Source organism: Tachyglossus aculeatus, chromosome X3 (genome assembly GCF_015852505.1).
Source record: "Tachyglossus aculeatus isolate mTacAcu1 chromosome X3, mTacAcu1.pri, whole genome shotgun sequence".
Taxonomy (NCBI): domain Eukaryota; kingdom Metazoa; phylum Chordata; class Mammalia; order Monotremata; family Tachyglossidae; genus Tachyglossus; species Tachyglossus aculeatus.
In genome coordinates, this window is record NC_052099.1 from 1,934,141 (window position 1) to 1,947,105 (window position 12,965).

Genomic DNA, 12,965 nt, shown 5'->3' on the forward strand with positions numbered 1-12,965 from the left:
TTTCTTTCTCTCTCCCTCCCTTTCCTTCCTCCTTTCTTCCAGCTCCCCTGCCAGCACCTACATACATGACTTAACCTCATTCTTGGGTCTCAAGATGTTGCTAACCCCATTCTAAAATTTCATCAGTCAATCGGTGGTATCTATTGAGTACTTGCAGCGTGCAGAGCACTCTACCAGATGCTTGAAAGAGTTTACAATACAGCAAAAAGATATGATCTCTTCCCTCAGGAGACATGGCCTAGTTTCCTGATTTTACCTTTGACTTGTCAATAAATGGTCATTTAAATGACATTTGATTTATGCCTTCAACCCACAGAGGAAAGGCATTTAGTATCTCTGAGTGGCTGCTGGTTTTACAGTCTGGAAACATAAGATCACTAAGGCTCTCATTAACACATTCACTTTTCCTTTGAGCCTAAAAGCAGACCACTGGAAAATGCTGTCAATTCAAGCTTCACTCTTCACATCAATGGTGTGGCTATGGTCACTCAGTAAGGGTCTATGTCCCCTAGAAAAAAAGCGAACTCTGTGGCAATACGAAGAAAACAGCTGTCATGATCTCACCCTTTCTCGGTTTGAAACCCGATCAGGTTTCATTGATAAAAGTTTGAGAGACGATTTGAGTCGTTTTGATTTTCAAAGCGGCCATTCCAGCTGTTTCCTGAACTGAAATGCTTGCTTACGGCTCTACGGTATTGGTTTGTATTACTGGCAGAATGAAATTTAAGTGCTGTTGATTGTTGATTATTATTATTAGTAGTAATAATAATAGTATTTGTTAAAGGCTTACTCTGTGCCAAGAACTATATTAATTGCTGGGGTGGATTTGGAACGTCAGGTCGGACACAGTCCCTGTCTTACATGAACTCACAGTCTATGCAGGAGGGAGAACATGTATTCATTCATTCATCCATTCAATCGTCTTTATTAAATGCTTACTGTGTGCAGAGCACTGTACTAAGCGCTTGGGAAGTACAAGTTGGCAACATACAGAGACGGTCCCTACCCAACAACGGGCTCTACAGATAAGAAAACTCAGGCACAGAGAAGTTAAGTGACTTCTCTAAAGAGAAGCAGCGTGGCTCAGTGGAAAGGGCCCGGGCTTTGGAGTCAGAGGTCATGGGCTCAAATCCCGGTTACACCGTTTATCAGCTGTGTGACTTTGGGCAAGTCACTTAACTACTCTGGGCCTCGGTTACCCCATCTGTAAAATGGGGATAAAGACTGTGAGCCCCCCGTGGGACAATCTGATCACCTTGTTAACCTCCCCAGCGCTTAGAACAGTGCTTTGCACGTAGTAAGCGCTTAATAAATGCTATCATTATTATTATTAAAGGTCACAAGGCGGGCAAGTGGTGCAGCCAGCAATAGAACCCAGGTCCTCTGATTGCCAGGCCCATGTTCGTTCCACGAAGCCCCGCTGCTCTCCTAGCTGAGGTTTCTATGGCATCTGCTGGCCATTGTATCACTGAATGGGACACTTAATTCCTTTTCTTTCCTGGGAGGCCCTGGTATTTTCTGTGGCCCTGGGATTTCTCCCAAGTAAACCGAGTGGAAGCCTAGGGCAATTCTTTGGATGATGGCATCTGCCCTGCTTCTGCCCTCTATTCATTCTGAAATTGGGGTCACTGGATTCCAGAAGGGGCAGTCTGGACTTTGAAAGTAGTCAACTTTGGGTCACCAAGTCTAACCTATATGACATGTGGGTACCAATTTATTTTAAAGACCCAAGAGGATTTGTGTTACTTGGGCTACTCAGAGACTTAGCCCATGGACAGTATAGCAGATATACAGCAGAGAGGTCAGTTAATGTGATGTAAGTGGTTTTCTGAAAGACTTTACGGTCACTTCATTATCCTTGAACAGATGAACAGTCTTGTAGCACTACTTCTATTAATGGCTTAGTTTATATCTCTGCAAGGGAACGTACCTATCAACTCTGTTGTACTCTTTCAAGTGCTTAGTACAATGTTCTGCACACGGTGAGCACTCAATAAATACCACTGCTTGATTTATTGATAATTACCACCTATGTATTCTTTTCCCACTCTACTTCAGGGTTGTGCAAACAGCATGCACTCAGTAAATACTATTAATAATTACGGAACTTGTTGAGCGCTTACTATGTGCCAACCACTGTTCTAAGTGCTGGAAGTAGATACAAGGCAATCAGGTTGTCCCACAAGGGGCTCACAGTTTTAATCCCCATTTTACAGATAACTGAAGTACAGAAAGTTAAGTGACTTGCGTCAAGCCGACAAGCGGCAGAGTCGGGATTAGAGCCCACGACCTCTGACTCCCACAACTACTAGTAAAGTTTTAAGGACAGAAAAAAAAGTCAGTGGGACTATAACCCTCTAACAAGGCCCCATATGTCTCGAAAAGGAAGATGTATTTTTCCCTTCGATCAATCAATAAGTGGTATTCCCTTCATTACAACCTTCTTCACTAAAGGTGGAAGATTATTATATGAGAAACTTATCCGTCCAAACAGGAGACTAAAATATAGCTTTTGTTATGTTTATTTTTAGGCAAAGAACATTTGCTCCTCATTTACTTGTTGAGTGGCTGTTAAGCAATGTTCTGTTTTCTCTCTTCCTGGTTAGTTTGAAGAAGGCATTCTGGACGCTTGCCTGTACTTGATGGACAAAGCGAAAATGGAGCTCTCCGGGAGAGGGAACCCAGTCAAAATCAGCCGTGTCGGAGCCGCAATGGTAGGCAATAAATTCCAATCACTCGAATGGATTGGATGTGACTTGGTTTGCCTGCTTCTGGATGATCACTTCATTAGGAGTTATTGAAACGGTGGTGGAGTGCTCCTAGGCAAACGCCTGTTTCTCGGAGTCAAGATTTTACCAACCAATATCCCCGTGGCAAAGCCTCATGGGTTTTCTGGAGAGCGCGTCGCGAATAGCATATGTAGTTCCTGCATTTCTTAATGCTTCAGATACACAGGAAACGAGGGCAGAACAGACTAGGTTGTCAGGCAGAGGTACCCGTAATGATGACAGCAGCATCCACAGCAGATCCTACTGCCTTGCTGAGTTGATTCTTTGCAGGCGGAGCAGATGTCCCTGCCATCATCAATTTCTCAGAGTTTGTGCCTCTTCCAAGGGCGCAGCAAGAGGCGATCCCACAGCCTGAGAAGCAGGAGCTGTGGAGAGCTGGCCAAGGGGGCCGAAGCAGAAGCTTTTTCTTTTATGTTTCAACCGTTCAGCCGCAGGAAGTGGGGAATGACTCTGAAAGGGAGGGAAGGTCGGGGTGTAGCTCAGGCCAAAGGGAAGTGGATGAGCATATGTGGGGTGCAGACTAGTACTTGGGGCTTAATTTCTGCTGGGGTTTGGCAGGGCTTAACTCCAGGATGTTGCGGAGAGAACCAGTAGTTTCTAGCCCCCCAGCTGGTGCCTGGGTCCAAAGTGAGTCAGAGAATGGAGAAACCAGCATCATCAGCAGCACCATCAATGGTATTTATTGAGCACTTACTATGTGCAGAGCACTGCACACAGCATCTGTACTAAGCCTACTTAGGAACTCTGCCCAGAGCAGAGGAGATGACTGAAAGTTACAGAGCTTCTGATGCTCAAACGCCGTCTCTTCCCCTACATTCAAGCCAGACGTTGGCCTACAAATTAAGCTGCAAGTGAACATCTGAGACTCGGGGAGGTTCTTTGTTGAGTGCTTACTCTGTGCCAAACACTGTGCTAAACTCTGGGATTTTATCTGATCTGCAATCAGATCAGCTGCAGACCCTGCCCCATTTGGGGCTCATAGCCTAAGGGGGAGAAAGACCAGGTATTTAACCCCCTTTTTACGGATCAGGCAACTGAGGCAGAGAGACACTGTGACTGGCCGAACGTCTCATAGAACGCAAGTGGTGAAGCTGGGAATTAGGACCCAGGTCTCCTGTGTCTTTCCACTAACCCAAATTGTTTCTCAAAATCCGTAGGATTCAAACTTCTCGAAATGCTTGAAACCCCTAAATTTAGACAGTGGTTCTCAAAGAAGTTTTCCTGGGGACTTGGGTGTTCCCACAGTTGGATGTCATCGACCATTTGCTCAAATCGCCCTTAGTTTAGTGCTGGTGAATCCGATCTCCTTATTTTAATCCTGCATTCTAGATTCACGAGAAGCAGTGTGGTTTAGTGGAAAGAGCCCCGGCTTGGGAGTCAGAGGTCGTGGGTTCTAATCCCAGCTGCACCACTTGTCAACTGCATGACTTTGGACAAGTCACTTCACTTCTCTGTGTCTCAGTTCCCTCATCTGGAAAATGGGGATGAAGCCTGTGAGCCCCACGTGGAACAACCTGATTGCCTTGCGTCTACCTCAACACTTAGATCAGTGCTGGGCACCTAGTAAGCGCTTAACAAATACCATTATTATTGAGAAGCAGTGTGGCTTAGTGGAAAGAGCATGGGCTTGGGAATCAGGGGTCTTGGCTTCGAATCCCGGCTCTGCCACCTGTCGGCTGTGTGACTTTGGGCAAGTCACTTAACTTCTCTGTGCCTCCGTTACCTCATCTGTAAAATGGGGACTAAGACTGTGAGCCCCACATGGGACAACCTGCTAATCTTTTATCTACCCCAGCGCTTAGAACAGTGCTTGGCACATAGTAAGCACTTAACAAATACCGTCATTATTATTCGGGAACTTCATGCCTGGCCAGGAAATGGAAAAAGACACTCAGTTACCATTTCCCTCCTGGTTGGGAAATGGTCCAAGTCCAACCAAATCTTTCAATTTTGGATAGAATTTGTCTGGACTCCTTGAAGGCAGCAGACCTCCCAAAGTTCTGGACAAATCGGAGTTACCTTGGACTAGAGGAGCCCTGGGGAGTCCAATACGATTCTGAAGGAGAGTCTGGATCACAGTTCCAAGGGGTGAGCCAGAGGATTCTGGACTGAGCCCACCCGATAAGTTTAGATAACTGGTTAGAGAAGCAGCGTGGCTTAGTGGAAAGAGCACGGTCTTGGGAGTCAGAGGTCGTGGGTCCTAATCCCGGCTCCGCCACTAGTCATCTGTGTGACTTTGGGCAAGTTGCTCCACTTCTCTGGGCCCCAGTTACCTCACCTGTAAAATAGGGATTAAGATTGTGAGCCCCGCATGGGACAACCTGATTACCTTGTATCTCCCCCAGGGCTTAGAACAGTGCATGGCACATAGTAAGCGCTTAACAAATACCATCATCATCAACATAACTGTGACCTAAAGATCCAGAACCAAAGGATTCATCCCAACATCCTTGGGCCCCCAAGATTTCTTGGGCCCATTCTGGTGTTCCACAGTCTGTGTACAGAGCATAGACTCCTCTGATTCCAGATCAGGGAGGAAATAATAGTGTGATGCTTCTCTGTCCTTTGAGTACCAAGAACTTGGGCTTCCTCTGCCTTTATAAATTAAATTTCAGATCATTTTGCAGAGATGGTTCAGAAAATATCTGGTGACTGAACGTGGAATGTCAGATCTCAGAGAAGATAGCCCCTACCCTACTACGACAGTATCCATTTTCTTCTCTTAAGCATTCATTCATTCAATCGTATTTACTGTGTGCAGAGCACTGTACTAAGCATTTGGGAGACATTAAATGGACACATTCCCCACTCACAATGAGCTCATAGTCTAGAGGGGAAGACATACATTATCGTAAATGAATAAATTACAGATGTGTACATAAGTACTGTGGGGCTGGAGGGGGATGCATACAGGTAGCAAGTCAGGGAGATGCAGAAGGGACTGGAAGAAGAGGAATGAGGGGCTTAGTCAGGGAAGTCCTCTTGGAAGACATGTGCCTTCAATAAGGCTTTGAAGTGGGGGGAGAGTAATTTTCTGTAGGATTTGAGGAGAGAGGGTGATCCAGGCCAGAGGCAGGACATGGATGAGGAGTCGGTGGCGAGATAGATGAGATTGAGGCACAGCGAGAAGGTTAGCATTAGAGGAGCGAAGCGTGTGGGCTGGGTTGTAGTATGAGAGTAGCAAGGTAAGGTAGGAGGGACAAGGTGATTGAGCACTTTAAAGTCAGAGGTGAGGAGTTAGTATTTGATGTGGAGGTGGATGGGCAACCACTGGAGGTTCTTGAGGAGTGGGGAAACATGGACTGAACATTTTTGTAGAAGAATGATCTGGGCAGCCAAGTGAAGTATTGACTTTAGAGTGGTGAGAGACAGGAGGCTGGGAGGTCAGCAAGAAAGCTGATACAGTAATCAAGGCAGGTTAGGATAAGTGATTGGATTAACATGGTAGCAGTTTGGATGGAGAGGAAAGGGCAGATTTTACGATGTTGTGAAGGGGGGACCAATGGGATTTGGTGATGGATTGAATTTGTGGGTTGAATGAGAGAGAGGAATCAAGCATAACACCAAGGTTATGGGCTTGTGAGACAAGAAGGATGCTGGTGCCATCTACAGTGATGGGAAAGTCAGTGGGAGGACAGGGTTTAGAAGGGAAGATAAGGAGTTCTGATTTGAACGTGTTAAGCTCGAGGTGATGGGAGAACATCCAAGTAGAGACGTCTTGATGGCAGGAGGAAATGTGAGGCTGCAGAGAGGGAGAGAGATCCAGGCTGGCGATGTAGATTTGGGTGTCATCCACGTAGATGTGGTAGTTGAAGCCACTGGAGTGAATGAGTTCTCCAAGGGAGTGGGTGTAGATGGACCATCTCTATATGTTGTCGATTTGTACTTCCCAAGTGCTTAGTACAGTGCTCTGCACACAGTAAGCACTCAATAAATATGATTGAATGAATGAATGAGAATAGAAGGGGACCTAGAACTGAACCTTGAGGAACCCCCACAGTTAGGGGGCGGGAGGCAGAGAAGGAGCCCACAAAGGAGACCGAGAATGAACAGCTAGAGAGAGAACCAGGGAGAACCAGGAGAGGACATTTTCAGTGACGCCAAGGTTGGACAATGTTTCCAGGAGAAGGGGGTGGTCGCCAGTGTCGAGGACAGCTGAGAGGTCGAGGATTAGGATGGAGTAGAGGCCACTGGATTTGGCAAGAAGGAGATCATTAGTGATCTTTGAGAGGGTGGTTTCTGCATAGTGAAGGAGATGAAAGCCAGACTGATCAAGGAGAAAACTGCAGGAGAGGAATTTCAGACAGTGAGTGTAGACAGCTCGCTCAAGGAGTTTGGAGAGGAATGGTAGGAGGGAGATGGGATGATAACTGAAGGGAGTCGCAGGGTCAAGGAAGGTTTTTTTTAGAATAGGGCATGTTTGAAAGTAGTGGGAAAGAAGTTATTAGAGAGTGAACAGTTAAAGATGGCTGTTAGGGAAGAAGGGAGTGGGCAAGTGTTTTGATAAGGTGCGAAGGAATGGGGTAGAATGTGCAGGTAGAGGAGATGGATTTTGAGAAAAGGCAGGAGATCTCTGGAGATACTGCTGGGAAAGATGGGAGAGTTGAAGAGGGGGCGGGGGGGAAAGGACTGAGGCAGGGGAGATTTTAGGGAGATCACGCCTAATAGTGTCAATTTTCTTAATACTGTAAGTGGCCAGGTCATTGGGGGCAAGGGATGGGAGAGGTGGGGGGGCAGGGAGCCTGAGGAGGGCACAGAAATGATTTGTCGAGGACTCATCAGCACACCAGACTCTAGTTTCTAAAGTGCAAGAGACATCTAAAAAACCAGTTAGGAGCATTTTGGTTGGTAGTAAGTATGCAAGAGAAAACAACCAAAGGAGGTTTTACACTCACAATCTCTGTAGCTCTTCTGTACCTATCAACGCCCATACCCTTTTACAAATTTACCTGCGTAAATATGTAATATGTCATTCATTTACATAGCCACTTTTCCTTCCTCCTAGCTGTAATTTCTGTGAATGTCCTGCTTGAAGAGCTACTAACTCTTGTTATATTCCCCCCATGTTCAACGTTCTGCTCAGTTTAATTCTTTCGATGTATTTATTGAAGTGCAAGCCCATTGAAAAGATGACAAAATGAATTTGGAACTAAGTTTAAAAGGATTGGCCTTTAAATATAGCCAGGCCCGTCATTCAGTTGGTAGTTATCTAGACAGTTATTCCCTCTGTTCAGTGATGAGACAGAACAAGAGGAAAGCAAAAAATGCAGCAAATGAAGCTTAATTTAACTATAAAGAAGAGCTTCCTAACTTTAGGAGCCTTAAAGTAGTGGAACAGGGAAGGATGGAAATATCTTTCAGTGGGAGATGTGATTTGAACCTTGTGTTTAGAAATATAAGTTGAAGGATGGAATAGCTCTTACAGCACTCTCAGTCCTGGAATCTTAAAGTCAGTTGTCTGGATAAAATCCCACAGACTGGCGAGACCATTTCCTGAACTGTAATATGACCATATATTTGATGCTTTCAGATGGAGAGTCTGGAAGAGATGGTAATGTGAGTTGATTTCCATATAATCCAGGATGAAGGGAAGAAAGCCAATTCTGCCATTGTATTTTAGGTTTTAAATGACTCCATATATGAAGAATTGTTAGGTCTCGATTGAAATGATGTCGCCACTGTTACATATCAAAAGATTTGTTACACTGAGTGATGTAGTCATGAATTAAATTATAACAAAGGTTAACAATCACTAATTGTGGGTTATTGTTGTTTTTATGAGCGAAGTATGTGGGGAAAAGGGTAAGAATGAACCCAAGGAAAGTGAGGGACTTTTTCAGCAAAGGAAACCAAAACACACAATGCCAAAACCTTTTTTAAATTGTTTTACATAATGGAAAGACAAATAATTCTAAGACAAGAATGTATTTATAGCAGCTATCCACCAACAGATACTTTAACCCTGATGTCAATCTCAAAACGCACCTGCCTTGTTTCCTCCCACACATACATTCTAATTCTCTTATTACAGCATAGGAAGAAGCTGGTAGGAGGAGTATGTAATTACAAAACTAATTTCTCTCTAAAGATGTTTTTAATGATGGACTGATCATCCGAAGAAAGTATACGCGACCAGAGATGTCTTCTATTTTTTATTAATCTAACCATCATTCCTCAGAAAAAGAATCAATTCATTATTACATCTGGCAGATCACTCTTCAAAGTCCTTCTAAAACCTCCTCATCCTATATTCCCTAAGGGCATTTCAACACTTCTGCATCATCTATTCATTTGAGTTTCCACCCTCCTAACCATTTGGGTACTCACCTCATGCCCTTCAGATCTTTAAACTCTATTTATTTTTACTAAATTTTTTAAAAAATGGTATTTAAGCGCTTACTATGGGTCAAGCACTGAACTAAGCACTGGGTAGATCCGAGTTAATCAGACCAAAAACGGTCCCTGTCCCATATCTGGGGCACACAATCTAATTAAGAGGGAGAACTGGTATTGAATCCCCATTTTGCAGTGGAGGAAACTGTGGCACAGAGAACTTAAGGTGAGTTGCCCAAGGTTAGACATCAGGCAAGTGATGGAGCGGGGATGAGAACACATCTGTGTTCTTTCCACTAGGTCACACTACTTCCCCCTTCTTTAATTTATTTCAGTGCCTGATTCCCCAAGCACACTGTAAGTTCCTTGAGGGCAGGGATAGTGTTTCATGACCATTAGCTCTAAGGCACCCGATCAGCTTTCTCCATCCTACCTAACCTTGCTGATCTTATGAGAAGCAGCGTGGCTTAGTGGAAAGAGCATGGGCTTGGGAGTCTGAGGTCACGGGTTCTAATCCCAGCTCTGCCACTTATCAGCTTTATGACTTTGGGCAAGCCACTTAACTTCTCTGTGCCTCAGTTACCTCATCTGTAAAATGGGGGTTAAGTCTGTGAGCCCCACGTGGGACAACCTGATTACCTTGTATCTACCCCGGCGCTTAGAACAGTGCTTGGCACACAGTAAGCACTTAACAAATACCATCGTTATTACTATTATTATCTTTTTCTATAACCTAACCTGCCCACTGCATTCCTCTAACACCAGTCTACTCTCTATGCCTTGATTTCATCTATCCCACCACTGACCCTTTGCCTACGGCTTCCCTCTCTCCCCATTTATATTGTACTTTCCAAATTGTACTTTCCAAGAGCTTAGTACAGTGCTCTGCACACAGTAAGCGCTCAATAAATACGATGGAATGAATGAATGAATCTGACAGTCCACCACTCTCCCAAAATGACATCTCCTCTAAGATGCCTTCCCTGTCTAAGCCTTCATTTCCCCTTATATGCCTTTCCTTCTGTGTCAACCAAGCATTCGGCTGTGTGTATCCCTTAAATCACTTGGATACTAACTCCAGACCCACTGCACTTATGTACATATCCTTTCCTATTTCCTCTATCTATAGTATATTTTAATGCCTGCCTCCCCCTGTAGACTGTAAGGTCCTTATGGGCAGGGATTGTATCTACCAATTCCTTTTCACGGTACTTTACCAACTGCTTAGTAAAGTGCTCTGCATGCAGAAAGCACTCAAATAATAGCATGAATTGATTAATTGATTACTAATTGATGTGACGCAGCATTGCCTACTGGAAAGAGCACGGGCCTGGGACTCAGAGGACCTGGTTTCTAATTCTGGCTCCGCCACTTACTTGCTGGGTGACCTTGAGAAAGTCACTTAACTTCTCTGGGCTTCAGTTCCCCCATCTGCCAAATGGGGATTCATTACCTGGGCTCCCTCTTACTTAGAATGTGAGCTCTATATGGGACCTGATTACCTTGTATCAACCTCAGCCCGTTTTTAATGGCATTTAAGTGCTTATTACGTGCCAGGCACTGTACTAAGCGCTGGAGTAGATACAAAATTACCAGATTGGACACAGTCCATGTCCCACCTGGGACTCCCAATCTTAATCCCCACTTTACTCATAAAGTAACTGAGGCACAGTGAAGTTAAGTGACTTGCCCCAAATCACATAGCAAACGAGTGACAGAGCCAGGATTAGATCCCAGGTCCTTCTGATTCCCAGGCCCTTGCTCTATCCGCTAAGCCACGCTACTTCTTATTTGCTTAGCATAGTGTTCGTCACATAGTAAGCGCTTAACAAATATCACAATGATGATGATGATGAGTACCAACTCTAATGTGCTGTCCCTGGCACTTAATACAGTCCGGTAAAAGAGCAGCCTGGCCTAGTAGAGAAGCAGCATGACCTACTGGAAAGAGAACAAGCCTGGGAGTGCGAGAAGCCGGGTTCTAATAATAATGATGGCATTTGTTAAGCGCTTACTATGTGCCAAGCACTGTTCTAAGCACTGGGGGGATACAAGGTAATCAGCTTGTCCCACATGGGGCTCACAGTCTTAATCCCCATTTTCCAGATGAGGGAACTGAGGCCCAGAGAAGTGAAGTGACTTGCCCAAAGTCACACAGCTGACAGTTGGCAGAGATGGGATTAGAACCCGTGACCTGGGTTCTATATTGTACATATTTATTACTCTATTTATTTATTTATTTATTTATTTATTTTACTTGTACATATCTATTTTATTTATTTTATTTTGTTAATATGTTTGGTTTTGTTCTCTGTCTCCCCCTTCTAGACTGTGAGCCCACTGTTGGGTAGGGACTGTCTCTATATGTTGCCAACTTGTACTTCCCAAGTGCTTAGTACAGTGCTCTGCACACAGTAAGCGCTCAATAAATACGATTGATTGATTGACTGATTGATGACCTCCAACTCCCAAGCCCGGGCTCTGTCCTCTGAGCCATGCTGCTTCAAATCCCGGCTCTGCCAAATGCTTGCTGTGTGACCTTGGGCAAGTCACTTAACTTCTCCGTGCCTTGGTTCTCCTGTTCTCCCGCCAACTTAGACTGTGAGCCCCATGAGGGATGGGGATTATGTCCACTTGTATCTACCCCAGTGCTTAACAGTGTCTGACACAATGTACGTGCTTAACGACTACCGTTTAAAAAATATGATTGAAAACCCAACATTTGATGTCATTCACCCTCACTGAACCTGAAAGTTTTGAATCAAATGCAAATATCAATGGAAAATATCAAAAAATTGTATTCACCCTGAAATTGAATTCACCTCTAATTAATGAGCTTAATTAATTAAGCTCATTATGGGCAGGGAACGTATCTGTTAAATCTGTTGCACTGTGCTCTCCCAAGCACTTAGTACGGTGCTGTGCACATAGTAAGCTCTCAATAAACACCACTGAGTGATTGATTAATTGATTGAAAAGTGTACCAAGATCTCCTTGTAGAAATTGATGCTTGGTTATGGCTCAAATACCAGATCTGTAAATAGTGATGTATAGAGTTAAGGGAAGGCGGTTTATGACAGGACAGAACGGTTTCTGATCAACAGTCTAGAGCCATATGGAAATACAATCACTGATTTGAAGAAGGGGTGTGAAGCAAAATTATATTCCCCTTGGCCTCTCCAAGGACTATGAAGGCCAGGCCTCTTCACATAATTAGGCTTATCATTCCTCTGCTTTCCTTTGCTGTTTGGCTATAGCCTCTCCTTTGTGCCCAAACCAGATCTGCTTGGGGTATCTGGAATAAATCAATCAATGGCATTATTGAGTGCTTACCACGTGCAAAGATATTTGAATAATATGGGAAGTGGCAGAGTACATGTATATAAGTGCTGTGGGCTTGGGGGCGGCGTGACTATCAAGTGCTTTAGCAGTAAGACCTGAGGGCATAGATGATGCAGAAGGGAGGGTGAGTTGGGGAAATGAGGGTTTACTCAGGGAAGACCTCTTAGAGGAGATGTGATTTTAATAAGGCTTTAAAGATGGGGAGAGTGTGGAAGTCCGTCGTATATGATGGGGGGAGGCAGCTCCAAGACAGCGGCAGGATATGATCAAGAGTTTGGCGGCAAAATAGATGAGAGTGGGGTACAGGGAATAAGTTGGTATTAGAGGAGTGAAGTTTGCAGGCTGAGTTATAAGCCTTACAGAAGATAGTAAGGAGTTTTTGTCTGATGTTTTGTCTAAATCTCTAGATTCACCAACTCTGAAATCCCTCTATCCAATAACCACCTCACCTGTCTTCTTTTCCACACACCTCCTTCCCACAGATCCATGTGTTCCCCCACA

At 44.5% G+C, this 12,965-nt stretch overlaps 1 protein-coding gene across 1 annotated transcript in view; it reads left to right on the forward strand.

The window, feature by feature from the left end:
* The window catches only part of F13A1 (coagulation factor XIII A chain), a 151,802-nt gene that overhangs the window by 59,699 nt on the left and 79,138 nt on the right, over nucleotides 1–12,965 (forward strand). Inside the window, exon 5 of the mRNA XM_038770355.1 lies at nucleotides 2,607–2,714. Coding sequence (XP_038626283.1) covers nucleotides 2,607–2,714 — 108 coding nt within the window. The remainder of the gene's footprint in view (nucleotides 1–2,606; nucleotides 2,715–12,965) is intronic.